Source organism: Hydractinia symbiolongicarpus, chromosome 9 (genome assembly GCF_029227915.1).
Source record: "Hydractinia symbiolongicarpus strain clone_291-10 chromosome 9, HSymV2.1, whole genome shotgun sequence".
NCBI lineage: Eukaryota > Metazoa > Cnidaria > Hydrozoa > Anthoathecata > Hydractiniidae > Hydractinia > Hydractinia symbiolongicarpus.
Genome location: NC_079883.1, coordinates 20,247,262 through 20,270,430, shown reverse-complemented (window position 1 = coordinate 20,270,430; position 23,169 = coordinate 20,247,262). Strand labels below are relative to the sequence as shown.

General features: G+C 33.7%; 1 protein-coding gene across 6 annotated transcripts in view; it reads right to left on the bottom strand.

Moving 5' to 3' along the window:
* The window catches only part of LOC130657201 (E3 ubiquitin-protein ligase FANCL-like), a 53,418-nt gene that overhangs the window by 6,315 nt on the left and 23,934 nt on the right, over nucleotides 1–23,169 (bottom strand). For all 6 annotated transcript variants that reach the window (XR_008985080.1, XM_057460171.1, XM_057460170.1 and 3 more), the window contains 8 exons: nucleotides 19,081–19,178; nucleotides 17,609–17,656; nucleotides 17,100–17,148; nucleotides 10,555–10,614; nucleotides 10,420–10,458; nucleotides 10,231–10,345; nucleotides 9,735–9,818; nucleotides 6,832–6,874 (listed from right to left, as the gene is read on the bottom strand). Coding sequence is in view for 5 of the 6 variants with exons in the window: in XM_057460171.1 (XP_057316154.1) it covers nucleotides 6,832–6,874; nucleotides 9,735–9,818; nucleotides 10,231–10,345; nucleotides 10,420–10,458; nucleotides 10,555–10,614; nucleotides 17,100–17,148; nucleotides 17,609–17,656; nucleotides 19,081–19,178 (536 nt within the window). In the remaining variant the exon portion in view is untranslated. The remainder of the gene's footprint in view (nucleotides 1–6,831; nucleotides 6,875–9,734; nucleotides 9,819–10,230; nucleotides 10,346–10,419; nucleotides 10,459–10,554; nucleotides 10,615–17,099; nucleotides 17,149–17,608; nucleotides 17,657–19,080; nucleotides 19,179–23,169) is intronic.

Genomic DNA, 23,169 nt, shown 5'->3' with positions numbered 1-23,169 from the left:
TTGCAGTCAGAAAACTATGCTTATCACCTATTGCTATTGTACCTTCCATTTAGGAATGAGAATGAACTTCTTGATGGTAACAGCTACTGTCAAAAACTGTCTCAACCTTACGTTTTTAGTATTGTTCGTGAAAATCAAAAATTGTTCGACCCTAATAACGAAGAGGTGAATACAGCTTTGCATGATTTTGTGGTCACAAATGCAAAATAGTAATGACAATGAAGCGGAACTGTATTCAGATGAAGAACAGTCATCCAATTCTGATACTATATTTGGTACTTCTAGTGGAACCTCTGCAAAAATGTCAATATTAAATAGTGAATTGTTAGCCATGATTTGTTCGTTAAATAAACTTTAACGAGAAGTATTTGATATAGCATTTTCATGTGCACGTTGCAAAGTGAACTCCTGTTTAGCGGGCATAGCAAATCACAATGAACCTGTCCGTCTATTCATAACAGGTGGTGCTGGTTCAGGCAAATCACATTTAGTTCGTACCATCTATCATATATGGACTAAAACTTTTAATGTTTGCAAAGGTGATGTAAGCAAGATTAAAGTGCTTTTACCTGCACCAACTGGTGTAGCTGCTATTAACGTGAATGGTACAACAGTGAACTCTGGTCTTGTCATACCTCCTACTAACAAAATGAACTTACCTAACTTTTACTCAGAAAAGAAGTGTGCATTGAGAAATATGTATTCTGAACTACAAGCAGTTATCATAGATGAAGTATCAATGATTTCTAATATAAGGCTTTTACATATACATAGACGTTCATGTGAAATTTTTGGTTTGGTTGTCAGAGTGATATTCGATTTGCTAACCTAAGTGTTATTGTTGTAGGTGATTTATTGCAGCTCCCACCAACAGCAAGTATTTGCCCCTTTTGTCAATGAGTTTCTGCATTTGTTACACCTGGCATTTGTTTGAATTTTGTGAATTAACTGAGTGTATGAGACAACAAGGTGATAGCGTTTTTGTAGAATTATTGAACTCTGTGAGAGTTGGTGAATTAAACCCTGTTCATATTGAATTGCTGAATTCTCGTATAAAGGATCAAACAGAAATACCGGATAATGCAGCTTATGTTTACGGCACCAATGCTCAAAAAGATGCAAAAACCACCCGAAGCTCCTCAAACTAGATTTCCCTGATGTCCAAATCACTTCTATAAATAAAATTCCAACATTCTTATCTGAGACAATAATGGGCAGGTCTATGTGGCGCTCAGTCGAGTACGTAAGTTAGACAATTTATTTGTACTTGGCCCTGTTAGCAAAACAGATGTTCATGTTGATCAAGATACATTGGCTGGATATGATAGGCTCCGTGCTGAAAACAAAATCCTGTCAGAAATGGTAATCTATTATAAGAATCTTTTCAAATGTGTCTTCTGAATACATGTTCTTCGAAAAGCCATGTAAGCGACTTATCATCACACTCAATGCTGCATAATTCGAATTTGATTTGCTTAACTGAGACTCAAATCACAGCTGAAATGTCACAGACAGTATAGGAGCACAATTTCCTAATCATTGCATGAATCTCAGTAATAATTCTGACAAATTTTCTAGTTTAGCCATGCTGCTAAAATTGCTTTCAACTAGCAAAGCCATTCTCCAATTAAGTGGGATATTCATTTCCAACATTGTCATTCAAAACTTGAATACGTCAATTAGTGTGATGTTGCTGTATAAAAAGCATGCAATGTCTCACTTTGTTTTAAAGAACTACTTGCCTATCCAATGCATTCTCTGAAACATGTGATTTCAATATAAACTTACTTGCTCACGAAAATCAGTCTTTTTTAAATTCCATCAATGAAACAGGTTATTCACAGATAGTTTCTGATCCTTCCCACATTAATGTCTCTTTGTTAGACCATGTATATGTCTCAGCCGCCATACAAAGTAGATTTTCCCATACTTGTGTTATCCCCATCTATTTCTCTGATCATGATGCCATTGTTGTGAACTTTAATAGGAAATAGGAATTTAATTTGTATGTTTTCAGGTCGTAAAAATGCAAAGCTCTTCGAAACAACCTATGCAAAGTAAGTTGCAATATTCTGAACATGTTAATGTTAAAAATTCAATATTATTTAGTGAGTGTATAATGTGTATACACAGTATGTATATTAGTATATAATAAAGCATACAATTTTGTATTTATTTATTTATTTATTAGATGTTCAAAGAACCCCTGAAAAAAAATCAGGTACGTATTTAATTTTTAAAAGCCAAACTGAATAGTTCTGTCTTCGTAAGTTCTTGAATTGTATTTTCATGTATGTTTTTTCAGGAAATGAACTATCTGGATTTGTAAGATCTTTGTCACCATTAAAATCATCGAAAAAAAATACACAATACTTCGATGTTAACCTACAAACTATCGAAGGTGTAAAGCGGACTGTTTGTTTCAGTAAACAAAGATACATTCTGTTCAAAGAAGTCAATGACAGTCAAGAGGTGGGGATCGTGATAAAAAAAGCGAAAATTGACTCGGATGACGTAATAATCACAGATTTTTCACAAGTTCGCAAAACAAAAAAGGACTTTTGTTCAGAAACTGCAGACAACGTAACACCGATTAGCACAGCATTTTCAGAATGTTCCATCTACCAACGAATAAACGTAATTGCCATTGTTACCAACTTGTCGAATGTTGGGGAAACTGAAAAAAGGCGATAATATGAAGTTTCAAACTGGTGAACTCCATGACAAGTCTGGTCATGGCTCGGTGACCATATTCGAAAGGTTTGTAGGGAAACTGTTCGAAAACAAAACGTACAAGTTTACTCATCTTTATATCGGAAAGTACAAGGGAGACAGGATCCTGAAGTCGAGTGATGTTTCAAACGCAGAGGAAGACACTGCTTTAGATTTAAATATAGATGGCAGCAAGTGTGAACCAACAAGCAAAACAATATCGTGTGTGTTCACGACAGTTGATTTAAATATCTTGTCAACAACTGTGTTTTGCCCGAAGTGCAAAAGTGTTGTCTTACCTGATGATGGAATTGTTTCGTGCAGAAATTACTAAGTTGTAACAATAGCAGAATACTGCAATACGAAATCTTCTATTGCCTGTATGGTCTTAGACACTGAAGACCAAAAGCATTACGACATATCCATTCCTCAAAAAATGCTTAAAGATTGTATTGACTTTCCAATTCAGTCCAACATTAACTTCATCAAAAAGATAGTTAAGTGGAAATTTGTTTTGGATCTAGATTTAAGAGACAACGAGCCATTATCGTTGAAAAAGAATGAAAACAATGAAACGTTTGTCATAGCTAAAAACTGCATTCTGTATTTTTAAATTTTCATTTTGTTCATTATTTTGTGCTTTATTTAGACGATATGTGCGCGTTTGTATATAAAAGCATTATTTTGTAGCTACGCAAAATATTTCCATACGAAATTTTTTTCAACATTATTTTCAGGATTCTCTTTTGTTCATCAGCATATGTTTCTGTTGTGTTTTTCGGAAAACTCTAATTTCAGGTTCTGCATGAATTCTTGAACTCTGTTCTTAATCAGTTCCGAATATTTGTATTTTGAGCGCAAGGCTCGCTGAAAATTATTTTTATCTAGTGGATTTTTTTGATTTTTTACTTTCACTGTACGTACAAAAAGTATATTTAAACCATTCAAGTACATAAAATGGAATGTGTCTATTTTCTTAGCTCGACCATTTTGAATAAAAAAACACCTATCAAACATGTAATACTATTCTAGCTACTTGCAAAAATTTCCTCCGCGAAGTGACACAGAAAGCGTTTTCTATCCCTCGTTTCTCCCAGTTCCGAGCGGCTTCTTGTTTATATTTATATTTCTGTTGATATTTTTTCTTTTTTACTAGTTTATATCATTTGTTAGAAATTTATGTTATCAGCAAAATCTGGTATATACCATATAAGTCTAGTTTTACTCAAGTAAGACCACCAGCATTCTATTCTTTGATTTTTTGGTGATGGAACATACCTATGGGCATCAGGGTTGTCTCAAAAAAATTACTGCATTGCGGCACATTTTTCACACATTTTAAGTACGTGTTTGCAATAGCAGTTGGTGATTTGTTATATCTGCTCACTCTAACCCACAACATCTTTCTACTGAACCCGTCAATGGCTCCATTTATTGAAAATCCCCAGGGCTTTGCTTTGTCATACCCGTCAATATGCCAGGCATGGACCAGGATTGTTATATTTTCTTCTTTTTAACCGCCTAGCTTTCCTGAAATCAGTTCCTTCAGGATCTGCATCTTTGAAAATACTGGCAACAATGTTTCTTGGAACTCGCCAACCTTCTAATTGCAGAGTATGCCACACTGTTCGATACCCTCCACATGACCCGACACCCCTCACAATTTCCTTTACTCGATTAGCTAAGTGTGTGTAATTGTCATTTTGTGAAGAATCACTTCTTTGTAATCCATATGATTTGAGCTTACGAAGCAACGTACTTCTACTGATGAAATACGCATGGCGCTTCTCAAGGTGTAAAAGAATTTCTTTGTATTGAAAACCACAACAGTAATAGTATCGAATGACTAATTCTTCATCGAATTCGATTTCATATAAATGAGAAAATATTTTAGCAAATATAGCATAGTATATACTTTATTCGGAAAAACTTTTTTGGCCTCTTTCGCGAAATTTTGTCTCGCGAAACTTTCAAAATTGGCCATTCGTGAAAGTTTATTCAGTACAAACGTTCTAAATTGTCGATTCGCGAAAGTTTATCGACTAAAATTTCAAAAAAATGTGCTGGTTTTAAAAGTTATTTCTTGACTCGCCTTCACTTGGCTCGCCCTCCCAATATAAAAAAGAGATAACTGGCGCTGGGAACGAGGTTGGAATAAACTTAGAAATAAACAAAAGCGATAATGTTTCGAACGTATGTATTTTAAAAATCTGGACGCCGTTTGCAGAATTGATGAAGAGGAGCGGAATGCTTATAACCCAAGTTAGTGGCGAAGAAGATTATGACGACGATGCGTGGGAGCCGGAAGAAGACGAGCCTAAAAAAGGTGTTTGATCTGTTTTGTGATTTTGACGATGAACCCAATTTGTAAATAGAAGTTTTTACATACCATTAGAAAGAAAATTACATCGTTAAAAAACACTTCTTTTCTTTTTCTATCATAAGAAATATAGGCCACTTTTTTATAAGAACATAAATAATAAGTTCAAAATCACGAATCGCGAAAGTTTATGTTGCCAAAACTTCCCAATTTCGGATTTTGCGAAAGTTTATCTCGCAAAAATTTTTCAATTTGTAGATTTGCGAAAATTTTTTGGACATGCGAAATTTTCTCGGAATAAAGTAATCAAAATAGGGGATTTCATATTCTCAACTTGGATAAAATATACCACCCTTACCTTCAGAGGAGGATGATTCGTTTGTAGACATATTAACATCAAGAGGTGTACTGAAAGTAGGAATTAAATTACCCTATGTTTATGTTAACACGTTTTTATATCACCAAATCTACCATTTTGTGATCTTAAACTATAACGCGCCATTTTATTATTAAGAAATAAATTAAATTTATAGATTATTTTGTTGTGGCCAAAGCTTAATTTGCCGCAGAGTTTTTAATTTGCCATGGCAAAAGTTTAATTTGCCGCGAAGTCTTTAATTTGCCGTGAAATCTTTAATTTGCCGTGGAAAAATTTTAATTTCCCGTGACACTTGTGGGCCACCGTACAAAGTGCTTGTAGGGTCAAAAATCAGCGAATTTACGCAAACACCACGACTTCTTATCCCCAACTTTTGCTAAAAATGCTTTGCACCCTCCTTTCCAGGAATTTTTGCCTTTTCATTACCTTTCATATCAAAAAGAGCGAATGAAGGAATTGAAAAAAATTCGCGAGAACATATTTTCGCGAATAGCGAGAGTGACATTTAAAGCATTTCGCGAAAAGATCAAAAATTCGCAAAATTTAATTTTAAAAATTTATTCCATTGGCCAGGGCACTTGTTTGAATTTAGTGCTTCTTAGGGCACTGGGTAATTTATAAAAAACTTTTGAAAATAGAAGTAACAAAAATGATAACAAATTGTTAATAATCGTATTAACAATAACAGAAAGAGAAAATGTAAGTAATTGCACGACATAGCATGGCATTCATTGAATTTATCACCACGCACATACTTTAAAAGGTAAATTCTTCAGTCCCTCATTGAAACGAAGACACACAGCATCTCTAAATTTTGTTCTTTTATAGGTGATGCATTAAGCCACGACATTTTATAAATTCGGTGGTAACGTTTTGCTCCCCATGCTTGAAACGTAATTCATTTCCTTATTTTTAAATTTTTTTTATGCTTAATATTTCTATCCAAATTCGTATCAATTTATATCTATACTTTATATGTGGCGTAATACGTATTAGATTTTGCAATTTATTTCGAGTCCAATTCATTGTTACAATCTATAGTTATTTTCGTATTATCTAGTTTTCAAGTTATTCTGCATTAGTTATTTATTTTAATATTTTATTTCAATATAAATCTCATGTCTTGTTAAAGTATTATTCCTTGATTCTGCATCACTTCTTGTATTTAGTTTTCCTGATCAAACTTTTAGTTGTATTACTCTTGACCATCTATGTTAGAAACAACATTATTCGCATTTTAAAATCACCTCGAAAAAAAGGAAAAGGTAAAAGTTCCCACATATCGATAAATTAAACTAAATAATTTCTTGTTTGCCACTTCTTTAAAATATATGCTCAGTTTCCCACGCTAGGCGCAATGTAAAATCTTTAATCAAGGGGTGAGCAGACGCATAAAGTTCTAAAAGAAATATGAACTTGCCATAAAGAAACATCGTTCAGTCGATCTTTAAACGGCTTGATAACTAAAAACAAATGTGAAAACATAACCACAAGTAAAAGAAAAAGAAACTGATAGACAGATGTTATTCAAACTTTACATTCTCTTTTTTTCAGTAAATATCCCATTATCAAAGTTAGTGAATGAAATTTCCTCACCTCAAAAACTGATAATTTTATATAAAGCAAACTTTCAAGGGATTTTTAAATTTTGTTTAAATTCTGTTTAATTTATAAACTCAGTCATCTTAAAAGCACTGGGAGTCAAGACAATTCATGTAGTGTTGTGGTGGCTGAAAACAAAGCAGCTGGCTCACAACGTTTCGTCAAGACACTCAGCTAAAGCACTAAACACTTGGTACTAAAAATAACGTAGTTTGATTTGATCACTGAAAGTTAGGTAAAACTTACTGTTTATTATGTTAGCTAGCTACCTGTCTATTATGTTAAGCTACCTGTCTACTAGATCTGAGAATTGCAAAGGTTTATATTTTCGTAGCTAACCAATGGTTTGCCGACTGAATTTAAGTCATGAATTGGGCATTATTAGAATTTTAGTTTACTTTATTGGTTGTCGTAACAATACAGAGTAACAGTTAGGCTCAACCCACAAACCAGGAATCCCTTGATGCAGGCACCAAATCACCTGATCCAGGTATCACACCCCATGAACCCGAGATATTGAGGTTTTTGTTCTTATCAGCACATACACTTCCCAATTGGTTATTTGTTTAGTGTTTGGATCAGCTAAAGTATCTACGTAGATTTAACCATGCTAAATTAGATGCTTTACCGTCAGGTTTGCTGAAACTGGCAGATTGGATGAAACTTTTGTGGCATCCAGAAACGTCAACAACATTTGATTTATGCTGTTCCTTCATCAGTATGTTCCACTTTTCCTTTTTTTAACAGCTTGTTAATATTCCTATATTGTAACTTTACTTCATTTTATACCGATTAACTACATGACGTGTTACTCTGATATCGCTAATACGGCATATAATTTCAATAATTTACTAATGTATGCAGTTGTGTTGAACACATATCAAATCAGAAGACCTCATTTTTAAATATTCTTTCTTTTTCAGACCACCATCAACGAGCAAGGGAGAAATTAACGAATGCTTAAAAACAGAAATATTCAGTTTTAATATTTTCATTGTTGAACGAATAAAGTATTTAAACGGTTTGGTTCATTGTATTTGTTAAAAAGTTATTAAATGAATCTTTAATTTTGCAACAAGATTTGTAACATGGCATTTTAAGATTTTCAAGATCAATTTGAAGGACATTCAGTTGCTACTTTTTAGCGTCATGGTATATGTAAATGTATAACTGCATGTAGAGTTTGTAATTTTATTCAGATGTATTGTATGTAATTTGAAAAAGGTTAGCTATCTTCAAAGTCCACCTGGGATAACTTGCGGACCTTTAAGGATATTAGAAACCCCGGGTTGCCTAGTTGTATTGCTAATGGCGGAAATCATCAAGCCGTAGGGGTCTTTTTCTTTACCACACGGAAAGGTTTAATTTACGGTGCGGAAGTGTACGTAAAAAACTTTTGCTGTTTTTGTAAAATTTGCAAAAGATTATTCCCGCAATATGTTCCAATTAGAAACAGTCTATGAGAATTAAGACCATCATCATCATCAATCATCATCAATCATCATCAATCATCAATCATCATCAATCATAAATCATCAATCATCAACAATCATCAACAATCATCATCAATCATAAATCATCAATCATCAACAATCATCACCAATCATCAATCATCATCAATCATCATCAATCATCATCAATCATCATCAATCATCATCATCATCATCATCAATCATCATCAATCATCATCAATCATCATCAATCATCAATCATCATCAATCATCATCAATCATCAATCATCATCAATCATCATCAATCATCATCATCAATCATCACCATCAATCATCACCATCACCAATCATGACTTTAGACTTTGCTGTGTTCACCCTTAGCCCTTTCTCTTCTAGTCCTTTCTTCCACTTCTCAAACTTTTCAACTAATTCTTCCATCGACTGCATAAAATAATTCCCATGGACAACCTGTTCTGAACTCCATCGACAGCGCTTCGAAGACTAGAACAAACAACAAAGAACTAAGTACAGAACCCTGATGTACACCAACATTTACACTAAATTCATCACTAAGTGAATCGTTAATCCTGACACGACTTCTAGCATTGCTGTACATAGACTGTACCATTGTACCTAGCCACTCATCCACACCTAATTTTCTCATAGCCCACCAAATAACTTTACGTGGCACTCTATCAAAAGCTTTCTCTAAATCTACAAAGGCAAAATAGAGATTCTTTCTCTTTCCTAAATACATTTTTGCTGAAGCTGTCTGAGTAAAAATATTGCATCTGTAGTGCCACGCCTTGGAACAAAACCAAATATCAATTCTTTCTCTAAGTAACTTATCAATCACTCTTTCAATAACTTTCATTACTTGATCAACCAACTTCACAATCTATAAAAAACTATTCAGAACTACATGAAAAACGTAATCTCGACTGGTGTGACCTTTTAATAACATGAAACGTTAATGAAGTTATTAGAATAACAAATAATGACAAACGACAAACAAATAATGGAAAATATCTTCATTTCTATCAACTGCAAACGTTTTCTCATGCAAAAAATTTTAATTTCGCAGAACGTGATTTTCCAAGCCGGGTCAACTTTTTCTTTTATTATAAGTTTATAAGTTTAGTCAGATATTTAAAAATCATGGATCACACCATTTTCTTTGTTTTTAGCAAAGGTCGAACTTCCAAATAGAATCATTTAGAGTGCGAGTTTTTGATAGATCACATTATACATACATAAGAATATAACTTACTATGTTCAGGTCCAAGTAAACGATATTCTGGAATGGTATTCGGTTGAGTTGGGTTGACACGGATTTCAACAGACGCATTTTGTCCTATTAACAACACGTATGTCAAATAAAGTTTAATCTTTTACTGTCTCAAGAAAAGCAAATTTGTTTGTAATAATACTAATTCGGATGTCAAATTTCCTGACCTATCACATTATTTTTCCTTCCTATGACGAAAAGCCATTTATATCATGTGGGATTGAAACAAGCGTGTCAGGGAGTGTCTTTCATGTTTCCTTTTAAAGATGTTACTTGACTAAAACGTTATTTATCTAAATTTTTGTTAGAACTAGAGCTTCAAAGTTGTTATAGGACATCACTTTTTAAAATCACAAACTGTTGAAACGACATGTAGTTTATTTAAACACTCTAGTTAATCAGAATCTTCATTTCACAATTTATACAAAATAATACGGTCATCACTAACAGCTAAATAAATCGATAAATGGTGTACAACCTAAAGCAATACGACGATTTGCGCAACTGTAGGTGATAATCTCTGGTTCCAAAACCCAACAGTTTTGGTCAATTTCATCCATTGTATTCCAAAAGTTCTGGAAAATACGGACGGTCTACAAAAACATCGAGATATGTCAAAGCCTTTTTAATAAATATAACATTTAAAACATTAAAAAAAGAAGCGTACCTTAACAAACTGTTCATAGATCAGGGATATCGAGGCTTCCTTGAAAATTGAAGATAAATAACAAGATGCCATTACTTTGTATATGAATTTACAGGTTCAAAACTTAAAATACGCTAACAAAAAAACAATCAGTACCTGTTGTGATCTGACTTCAAATTTTAGGGGCAAATCAGTTACACAGGTTAATTGTGAATTCTGTGAAAAAAATATATACAAAATCACTTTAAAACCGGTAAAATAGACATTGCCGAAGGTTTTTAACAAGTCTCTTTTCTCTATAGTAATAGCTTTCTCTGCGCAAAATGGTACCTCAAGTAGCGAGACACACGAAATGCGGTATATAAAGGAAGGGCGGACCCGTGGATTTATCAACGGGTCACCGACTAGTCTCTAATAATAGCCGTATTCTGTTCAAAAGATTTGCGCCGCAGCTTTTTTTTTCGAATTCCTGATTTTTCCTCAGCTGTACCAAGGTTGTTGTGGCTGCTGTTAGCTACACCTGGCCAAAAAGTGAAAGTAACCAAATAAAAATTTCTGAGTTGTTAATAAAGTGATTGGTTGATTTCCTGTAATAGGGTAATCTTTCTTATGCGAAATGCAGTTAGGTAGCTAGCTACACTGTCACTGTGTTTTTACTTAAATCAAAGATGTAATAAAGTTCTATTTTTTAAAGGGTATTACCCCTATACTGTTGTACGACACGGTTTGTAGTAAGCTATCAGCCCGGTGACACAATTAATTTTTGAAGTTTCATGGCAAATTATTCGCAAAATGGAAAAAAATGTTAGCAGATTGTTTTTGCTATCACGAGGTAACAATACGAGGTAACATACAACTATCTACATTCAGTAAGTTTTACGATCATTATTTTACAGCACATAGTTTAGCCAAAAAGAAGAAACAAAAAACGGAAAAAAGAAATTTCATAGGAGATCCAGGTTCAAATCCTGGCAGGAGTATCAAATATTCAATGTAGAAAACAATTTTTGCAAAATATTAAGTTAGAAATTTTTTTAAAAAAGCCGAATGGAGATTTGAAAAATTTGCAATTTTGTAACTTTGTGGGAATTTCTCTCGATTTGTTTTTTATATACTTTTTGCTTGTTATTTTTTAAAAAAATTTTCACATTGTTTGCAAATCTTATAGAATTTGCGAGAAATTATGAAATAGCCTTTATAATGCTTTTTTAAATTTATGGCTATAAAAATAGCCATTTTGTTAGGTGTCCAAAATTATTAGTATTCTTATTCTTCTTTTCCTGCTTAGGGCCGGCATAAGTTCATATCGGTGTTAGAAATGCCTACAGCCAAAATGAAATTCATGCCGGTCTTATTTCATGCCTATCCTAAGACCGAAAGGAAATTTTATTTTTGACCATGATTGTACCGTGTAAACCTAAAATGTGTTTTGCACTGGTATGAAATCAACTTATAATATGCACAAGTACTGCATACAGAAGCCGAATGATGCAGAAATCAAAAGTTACATGTTCTTTAATTGAAGAAAAAGTTCTTTTGCCAATGCAATGTCCAGTATGTATTTGAGAAAAAATTTCATTTCATGCCAGCATCTAATAAAAATTATTTCAAACCGGCATGAATGTTACATGTGAACCAAAAAAATTAATGCCGGCATGAGTTTTATATCGGGTACGTGTAAGGTTTGAACAATCAGCACGGTGTGGCATTGTGATTGACGTTACACTCTTTTGTGCGTTTACCCACTTTTCGTCATCTGAGCTTTAAGGCGGTTCCCCTAGAAAAAAACTATATCGAAGAGAACTGTCTTTTCTGAAGATACTTGATGAGGATATCATAGTATGTGACAGTACGAGAAAATTAAGTCAAAAACTTATTGATTGGTTGCCATGGTTACCTGTTGATAGAAAAAGTATAGATAAAATATGACATTTTGCTGCTTGCCGCCTAACCAAATAACTGAATAACATGCGGTATTTCAATGCCCCTTCCTGTAAAATCTACTCTAGCGGCAGTTATTATCAAATGAAAAATTTCAGATTCACATGAACTGTTACATCATCACAAGATAGTTGCTGGACCAGAGGTTCTTTTTGACCCGTGTCGACTCATTTTTCCACTCAAAGAATTATAAGTAACTTTACTTTCATCTAAATATATAGATAGACTTTATACATTCAATTAATCTAATTGCTGTATGGTCATTGGACTATGACGCACATGGAAACCATTCAGTCAAAGTAAGATAGAAGGTTTCTATATATGGGAAACTACATCTTTTACGATCGGTATTCCTAACGCTTTCAGCCAGGAGAACCATTTTTTGTCATTTCCACCAGTCAGCAATATGAAAAATGAAAAATCGGGAAAGAAGAGGTGTGAAGGGTAACGCTTGGTCGCAAACGATATCTCTGCGGCCAAATATTGGCCGCGCGCATTGATTGGTTATTCGCTATTGTTCTCTCTCACATGAAAAATATCAGGGAAATACCGAAAAGGAGGTTTGTTTTGAGAGTTTGTAATCATTGGTTGATTTGAATTAAGGGGTTAGCTTTCGTTTGAGAGAAACCCCTTTTTTGATGAATTTTTTTCTTTCGCTCTCAAAGAAAGCTTAGTTAACTAGGCTATAACGCTTCTCGAAAAGTACGACATGCATACTGTAAAAATGCTGTTAATAATATTCTGGAGAAAAATTCCCAGCTATGATGAGAGAGAATCACCTATCTAAGCTCATTTTTAGGGCTCTTGAATTCTTGTCCCTTACGAGTCGTGGAAATCCAGCACAATATTTGCGCTTGAACACACATGACTGGTTGGATGTCCATATTTGCTTGCCAAGCCATTAAGCTTTCAACAAAATAGTCATTCACGAAACACGAGTTTGGTGGACGTCTGAAGTGAAATTGAACATCAATATCAGTTGATATTGACAATGCCTCAAAATAATCACTTTTGGTCACACCAATATGTTCAAGTATTTCCTGTATGGTTTTAATTTCTACATAATTTTCCTTATATGGATCTAAAAAATTCACTTTTCTTGGATCTAGATTCTGATCAATATAATCTTTCACCCTACTCAGAGTATTGTGACGCTTTTGTAACAAAATAGACTTTTTTTCTTCTGATATATCATCACATAAAGGCTCCGCAAGAATGGTTCGATCACAAAAAAAAGTCCAAAATTGTAGCGGCACTCTACATTTTTATATTAGCAACATGATCTGGAATGAGAATGTATTTGTTATGACTTCACTAGATTATACAATTCTGGTTCATCATTTCTGTTTGGCAGGTGGACTTTCATTATGGCATCAATGTAAGACATATATTCATCTCTAGCCTCCTTTCTTCATCTAGAAAGCAATAATAACCCATAAGAATGAATGGACATGGTGGCTACCTCTAAACTGGAACCCGACTCGAATAGCATGGTATTTAACTTTACCTAGGGGACCGTCAACTACAATTTCTTCGAAGAAAACCTACTCTGTATTGAAAGTGTCTAGCCAACAAAACTGGATTACTATTCAATAATTTACATCGTTCAAAATAATCCATTTTGTCTTCATCGGACATATCAAGACCATTTAACTTGGCTATGACAGAAATCAGCTCATTCCATCTTAAATCAGCACATGATAAAGTGAGGAAAAATGTTGACAAACCAAGTTGTTTCACCATAGCAAACACTTCAAATAGAAATTTCTTCCAATATGCAGGAGTTCCTTTGATAGTGTTTATAAAACGTATGCATTATTACTAGCCACAAATGAATGTACCGTTTCTTTAAAATTTCTATTGAGCATACCTGCAGTTAACTGGCTTCCTCTGACTATTTTTAATGCAATATTGATACTGTTAGTTAAACTAAGCCACCCACAAATCGAATAAGCGAAAATTATATAATCAGGTTCTGGTGCAAATCTCTGTTGATAAATCAGCAATAATAAACGTATATATAAACAGAAGATTTGTTAGAGAGTGAAAAAATACTTCTATAAAAACAAGTTTGTTTTTTTAGGAAAAAAAAATTTCCTTTTCTTAAGCATTTTCTTGAGCATTATCATTCCACTGCTGTCTGCCCCTCGGGGTAAATTATTACATACATCACCTGTTTCTAGTGGCACATTACAAATCGCACCTTTCATCTTAGGTGATTTGGCCCTTCGGCATTATAACAACCTTCTTAAAAAGAAAATCAAAATTTTTTTCAAGCTTTTTCAACTCTTCGGGCATCTCACAAACATGCAACTTATTACATACGGCTTGACAAGGGATACTTTTCTTTTTCAACCTCTTATCACATGTGTTGCATATATACGCAGTGTTATCAAAGCTGTTCACAAAAGAATGGTAAAAATTAATACTTAAGCCTGTATATTTATCCTCCTTGAACACAAGAACTAAGCATTGATACAGAGATCTATTACACACAACATATATATAATATAAACCTTTCAAAATTTCTTGACGGAAATAATAAATTTCATTACCATACTTCAGTTTTTTAGGCGGTACAGTACACATTAGAGAAGGCTGAACATGTCTTTTTCTTAAATACCTTGCCTGCTTCATTTGGTCTTTTCTTTCTGCATGTTTTATTGGAGAGATGATTTTAGCATGTAGTTTGGCACTATTCTATTTCATTCTTTCTTTTTTCCATCTTCATACCTAATAGAACTCTTATAATAGCACGTTGGGTTTTTCATTCTTCTAATTGAAGCTGAGATATCAGATATTTGTGATGCGCTCACATGTGCTTTCAAAGCTTTAATCTGGCAGAATTGTGAAATGTAAGTTTCAATTTGAAATCAATTATTCCAGTATAGTTCTATTCACAGATAAAGATGTCTGAGGTCAGTTTGGGGTGAAAAACCGACAAGAAAAAAGAAGTGAAGAGGACCCCGGAGTAATAGTCGTATATAATGACCAATTATTTATGCAGAAGTATAAGAATTCTGTAAAAAACTTTAAGAGTAGAGAGTACCTCCTATGTTTTAAACCCCTTTTACAAAACTATAAAGGATCTGGGGTGGAGAGCACTTCTAGCGTGGAGAGGATCTGGGGTGGAGAGCACTTCTAGCGTGGAGAGGAATGTTTGATCTAAAAACGATTTTTTTTTTATTTCCGTGAGTTTGAGTAGAAGGCGAGTTATGATGAGTTTTCCGAGGATCAGAGTTTAAAAATTGTGGATAAAAATGTAATACTAAATGTCTCTAAAAGTAAAAAATCTTAAGAAAAATTTAAAAATTGTTTTTAGATTAATGTTTTGTGATCCCAAAAAAGCAAACAGCAAACATGAGAACCTAGTGGTTTTGTAAATGGGATCTCATTTGTAGGAGAGGGGTCGTATTTTATTCCTGTCTATTTAACCTTCAAACTTTATTTTTTCCTAATAATTTTTATACCTTTATGTAGGAAATCATACAAGCTTTCTAAAAATATATACATTGATGTATCGAAATAAAGTTTTGGTGAAATAATAGCATTTTTTAAAATATCACACCTTTTTTGTATACTCACGCCTTAAGCCATGCACAAATCATTAAAAGCCTCACAAGCCATGGTGTTACAGGAATTGAAAAAGAAATATTCGTTGACTACCTTTTCGGTCGTAATCAATTTGCAAAAGTGCATGTTGAAATATCTGCACCTAAGTCAGTAACTTGTGGAGTACCACAGGGGTCCATTTCGGGCCCTCTTCTATTTTAAATCACCTTTAACGATATTAAATTTTTAAGAAGGATCAGCGTGCTGAGTTGTTAGTTCACCATTAACAAAAAAAAGTAAACAAACTCTAAGCAGTCTGCTCTTTTTTCTCAGAATGTACATCGCATTCTGAATTCAACAGCTTGTCAAGTTTTCTTTTATTATTAAAACTCTTGACAACAGCACATTGTGATACATCCATGCTGAATGCGACTACAAAAAAAACAAAATTTTAAAGGGGCTACGAACCGGTTAAAATGCTCACATTCCGTTTATTCCACGCACATTAAAAATCCGGGAAACGCGTTTTGCGCAATGAACAGACCAGCGCAATTTGCTCGCTGGTTCAATATTTTTTCCGAAAAGTATACAAAGAAGTATTTCAGCAAGACTCATTCTGGATGAAAACATAACCATGGCTGGAGAAGATAAAAATTCTAGATATATCTATATGTTCGAGCCTGTAAATTACATACATGCAGGAAAAATAGCCATTTTTGTTTTCCCTAGCCATCAGCTCAACTTTCGTGTAAGTCACTAAAGTCGAAAACCAACAGCCGTTCCGTAGCCCCTTTAAGCACTAAAATCACTTTATTTACAACAAAAATGGCTTCTTTTGTAATTCTCGTTTACACTAACTTCGCTATATCCCCCTGACCACGCATTATTAAAAAAAAATTAAAAACTAAGATGTTGCTTTGTGAGCTATATGGGTAAGATGTAATGGTCCTGTTCTTAGCTATAAAAAACAACCACAAAGTTAAACGTATAATAACACATCACTAGATTTACACAATGTAGTGGGTGGATTAAAGCCTTAAAAGACTGTTTAATTAAAAATCGCACATATAAAAGATTCACCAAGGATGAGCAACATCCCTAGTATATGCTTAAGAATGTCCCTATCTGAGCCTGAATATATTTAGAATCGCTAGGCGTTATAAAAACGCAAGTAATATCATGTTTAAGAAAAATTCATTGGTACAAACCTGTTCATTAACGTTGATGGTGATTACATGTTGTCGCTCTTTATCGTCTCTAAACACTAAACACTATATGTAACTTAGAAACGTAACTGCACAAGATACTTTATTAAAAAAAAGAGCGTTTATTAAAATACTATGGTTTTCATCCATTATTACCCCATATTCCTGACATTTCCCTGATTTTCCAACTATTGAAAGCCAAAATTTCACACTTGGAAATAGAATTGTATATTTAATCAAACATATTGAGAAATCAGACTTTACAAAATAATGCAAATTCTCCGAGAAAAGTTCTTAAAGTTAATGCAAATCCATGCACATATTTTTATATTATTCTTATTGACCATTCAACCTAAAATCCCTAATGGATACACGTGTCTACGTTGTCACAAAGTTTGTTAAACAGTTTCGTCATTTGACATTTATCCTGTTTAATCAGTAGGCAACGCTGTCTTTAATCAGCTCTCGCGTTTTTTTAGAATTGAAAAAGTACATAGCGAGTAAAACGTTACCTTGCACTAAGCTTAATCGTGTGAAAGTTTCCGTCCACGTATAACAGTCTACAATACAAAGGGAACGCTCATAATCATTTTTATATATACAGAGAATTTTAAGGGATTTTGTAGAACAGAATTTTTAATCTATTGTTATCAATGTAGGTTGTGAGGTAAAGCATGTGCTAGGCATAGGTTTCAATAAAGATAGCTTACAAGATTCATTTCTGCGCGACGTATTCACGTTTATTATTAATTTGGGCGCTCCCTTGAACTTATTGTTTCCATTTCAAGTCGCTAACTAGAGTAGTCGCTGGCTAGAGTTATACTTCCTTAAAAAGGACGAGTCCATCAATTTACTAAAAGTCAAGCATTAACCTGGTAAACAAGCAAGATAACGTTAAATTTGCAAGTTTCTTTAGCAACCGTCAACCCAATTATCTATGATTATAATTTCATCCAATAGGTTGAGTTTACCACTTCGGCCTGGACCTTTGCCTCACATTACATTCAAGACCATATCAGGTGAATCACAATCAGTTACACCGGGCATTGTCATCCATTGAGTGAGAAACCTCTCTTCCCACACTTTCATCAAACTAGGAGCTTAGGGACATTGGTAACGCATACGAATTTGGATTGTTTGATTAATGCCTCCCAAAAAAGACATATCAAAGTCTGAAAAATGTTTTGGTGAAAAGTTGAGAAACATTTGCATTACTGGGTTGGCAGCAGCTAATGCAGTTGGAGAAAAGTCACCGATGCTTGTTAATGGAAAGACCAAAAACCGACGGTGCTTTAAGAACATCAAGTTTTTTTACTTCAAGGAATGCAAATGTTAGGTTTAGCTTGGGATGCAATGACGGTAAAGAAAGTAGTCAATGGTTTGTCTAAGATATGAATTGAAAGCCAGAACGCTGTTATTGCTGAAGATGATAACCCTTTCAAACAATTGAAAGAGAATATTGAGAATCTTCCTGCAGTCCAACTCGATCTTGTTTGTGACAACATGGATGTTTCTTCCTTCACTGATGTTGATGATGGAGTTGCAGCTGTGCAGCCTATTTTCTACTCAAACACTGAAATCATAGTACATGTATTGGATAAGGGTGAATTCAGAGTTGAAAAATAATTTATCGAGTGCTCCGATTGACGTGAACTTTTGGAAATGGTGGAGTTGATGAAACGGTTCTCCTCATTTTCAAATGAAGGGAAGATGGTACAATCATAATATGCACATCACATTGCAATTTGCCCAGGAGAATAAAGATAAATGATTTGTTAACACATAATTTGTAACATATTATTATACATCCTAGTCCTGAGTAAAGAATTGTTAGAAATGATATCCGAACTCTTACTAATGTGTACTGTATAAACAATAATTAGCGCATTTTCGTTCAACCTGGGTTAAGACAGAGAAGATGCAAAGAGCTTTAAAATCTGTACCAGGTAGGTCCAAGAAAAGATTGTGAATATAGTGTGCGTACCTGTGCCATCCAATTTTATCCATCTCTTTGACAAAATTGTTGTAAATAGAACTGCCAATCACTGATGCTTCTTTACTTTTCAAATAAATAACGTTTTCCTAAAAATTAGGATGAAAAACTGAGTTTAACAAAAAAAATTGGGAGATTAAAGGACTGTGAAGCAATTTTGAAAAACGATCGCAGAATACAAAACCATAAGATGTTTAAAACAAGTTTTTATCCTCTTTCGAACAATTGCATTGATTTTTTTAAAAAATTCAACACAAAATTAAAACTATGCTGTTCTTCGACATTTGAACCATATAATAGCCAGACAACAAGTAAATTTAACATAAATTACATTATATTATGCTCTCTTGCTCTACTTGTGGTACATGTAGTTTCTTTTAGTTAAAATTTTACTTGTGTGGGGAAAGTTGTTTTCATACTCTGCAAAAACAAGGCTATCAGACTGAGAACCATCTTGTATCTTGGTCACCAAAAGTAAAGATCTTAGAAATACACAATGAAAATATGCACCTACAAATTTCACCTGCTTCCTGTATTACCTTATCTATTCAGGTCACACACACGGGAAATTCTTTAGCATGACCGTATAAAAAAAATGACTGTCAAATAAGGTTTGAACAGATGAAATACTATTAAATCTCTTTAATAATAGCCGTATTCTGTCTGTGTGTCCGCGAAAGCCGCGTCCCGTAACGGAATCACGAAATTTTTATAATGAGCACCAATACCAAATGCGATATATTTTTATTGACTTTGTTTTGACCGCTCGCGCGTGGAACACCATTCACAACGCCTGATTCTTTAAAAAAAACCAAGATTTTCGCGACCAGAAAGAATCCAAGATCTTCGCGGAACGAAGGCCATTTTGATAATGGTCGTGTTTGTGGTCAGTGTGTGAGGTTTGTAGGCCTGTTTGACTTTTTTATCTTCTAAAAGCCTTATATATTTGTAATATTTGTTTTCTGTTTGTTTTCAATGTTAGGATAAATATATTGTCACGTTTTTTAGCCACGTACAGATCTTAAACGCACCAGTTTTAGGATGTTTGGCTAGGAACGAAGATTAGCTAGCTATAGCTACTAGCTAGCTAGAGCCTCACTTATTGCTATTCTGTATGGTATAAGAGCTTTTTATCCTAGCCAACATTTATTTTTATGTTGAGGCTGTGGCTATTTAGCTAGCTCCTTAAAAAGTGAAAGTATAAAAATGCAGTTTGGCTACAACAATATTCTTAAGCAATATATAATTTTTATGCTAAATGCAGTTAGCTAGCTAGGTATAGCTACATATTTTATTATTTTTCTGCAAACTTTTTCTGCAAATGAAATGGCTGAGCGATTGTTTTGGCTGGACGAGTAACGACAGGCTGTTCCCTGTGTTTTTATTTAAACCGAAGTTGCAATGAACATTTTTGGAAAAAGGTAATACGCCTTATGCGCCTGTTCAACTGTGTTTAACTGTACTAAGCGGTTAGCCCAGTGTAAAAAACAGACTGTTTTATGTAAAAGGCTGTTACGCCTATGGGCATGTGCAACACCGTTTACCTGTATATACTAAGGTCAGCCCACCACTGTGACAATTAATTTTTAAACTTTCTTGGGAATCACGCCTGGACTAACCGCTCAGCCCTGTGTCTGCGAGAAAGTTTTTTCAAAAGGGTATTATTACTATACGCTGTACAACACGGTTTAACTGTACTAAGCGCTCAGCCCAGTGTCACGATTAATTTTTTAACTTTTAAAAAGACTTTTCCACAAAATAAAATAATATTGACCGATTGTTTTTGCTATGATGGAGTAACAACACTTTGTAAACTCTGTTTTTATATCAGTTATCGTTGTGGGAAAGTTATTTTTTGAAAAATATGTTACAGTCGCACACTATAATGTTGTATGCGCTTCAAATGATTAACGACATACTGTATACCTGTACTAAAGCGCTCCACCTGATCGTGTGGGACAGTTTACAGCTCCTATTAAGCGCTCCACAGAGTGTTCAATGCCGGATCACACCTTTACTTGTGGCTTAACCCGGCGTTTCGACGCCGGGTTTCCCGGCTAGTCTATATTATAATGCCCGTATACGTCTGTCACGCAAAATGGTAGCTTAGCTGCGCAATAGCGAGAAGCACGCAATGGATATAAAAAGGACGAGCGAACCCGTGGATTTTCCACGGGCTAACGACTAGTATATTGAAATTACTACAAAACAAAATTTTCATTTAATTTTTACGAATATATAAATAAACCATTTATTTAGGTTTTCTAATAAGCTTGATATTGGATTTTTTTCACTTCACATTTTTCAGTTTTTCAATGTTTCTGTGCTGTCCTTTTAGTTCTTTTGAGTTTTTCTACAACTTTATCACATTTTTGTCTTTTTGTCTGTATCTAAAGATTTTGTTTTCACGCACGAACATACACTTTTAGAGAACGCATATTGATAGCAGTCATTTTCTGTAAATAACTAAATTGTATATCCTCTTTAAAGATTTCTAATAATAGTAATAATAATAATAATAAAAAAAAAATAATAATAATTTTTTTTAAACTTCAATTTGTATTTAAGAAGAATTAATGATTTATACATCATGTACCATTAAAATATTTACCATAAGTACGTTTCTCTCACAATTATTGGAAATAATTGTGGCCACCGTACTTAAATTAACGTTAATAAAAAAAATTAAAAAAAAAATATAACAATAAAATTTTAGTATGAAAGGTTTTTCCATACCATACTATTCCTTCTAACATAGATAAAATACGAGCTTTTTATCGCTACCTCAGAAATTTTATTCATCATGCGTTTTACATCCAAGCAAGCAAGCAACCAAACTGTCTGCAGAAGTTGGAAAAGTCCCGGATTCTAGGGAAGAATCCAAGAGAGGAAACCTCTACAAACATCTTGTTTACCTCGTATTTTTTGTTTAAAATAGTGTTTCCTTAAATTTTGATAGTGTCTAATAGTAGTAGTAGTAGTAGTAGCAGTAGCAGTGGTAAGACAATATTTTTAAAATCTTGATGGAAAAAATCAGGGTGAACTGAGTGCCCTGTCACCAAACGAGGGTGTTTTAATTATACAATTACACCACACAACACAATATTTAACCCATCACATATTGTAATTGCTAGTTCCCTACGAGCTAAAGGTAACTTGACACAAAAAAAACTTTGCAAACGCTTCTCTCTCGATGTTTGGAAAACATTTTTTTTGAGGTGTTCATATAGTGTCAAAGGTATGTCAATTTTAGATCCTTTTAATTTTAAAGATGAATAAGTTACCTTTATTATTATCTTTTTTTTATCAAGATAAATTTCAAAATATATAAATCTTGGACTTTATTGACTTAATAAAAATACGAAATATATATCGAAAATATGTCGAACTGATGTAAATTTTTTTTATGTTTACTATCACACATCACAGAAAAACATAATCTCAAACAATAATCTCAAAGGTCGGTAAGGCGAAAGTCTATTTTGAGATATGTCTTAACATTATCTCATTAAGAGTGAGCCAATGACACAAATTTTTCAGATCTACATACAGGGCACTTTAATTACACTTATTAGCGCAAGGAGTGTACACATAAAATTTGGTACTTATTCAAAAATACCATCAGGTAAGTTTACAGAAGAGAACAGCCTCAACGTTGTTTGATGTTGTTCTTACAGGTAGCTACCCTATAGCTAAATTTAGGATTAAAATAGCATTTATTTGTTAATAGTAAAAATGAAAAAAATGGTTCAAGTTTGAATATTAAACTTTTTCGCTAGCTAGACTAAGTATGAAAGGACAAGGCTGGGCTTTTTAGCTGGGTCAAAAGTCAAAAGTTAGAGGAAAATTACATCACAGTCTTTAGCCTTATATTACAGATAATTTGAGCACACCTTCGGGGAATTTCATTGTTCATCAATTTACCCCATATGAAATGCCGCAATCTCTTATAAATCCAATGAAAAAAAATTGTTCAAAACTTCATCTTCTCTTCCTTGCACTACTCATGGCATTTCTTTGCATTGTCATTAGTTCAAAGCCATGATTCCTTGCTTCCAATTTTCAGTGATGGCTAATACA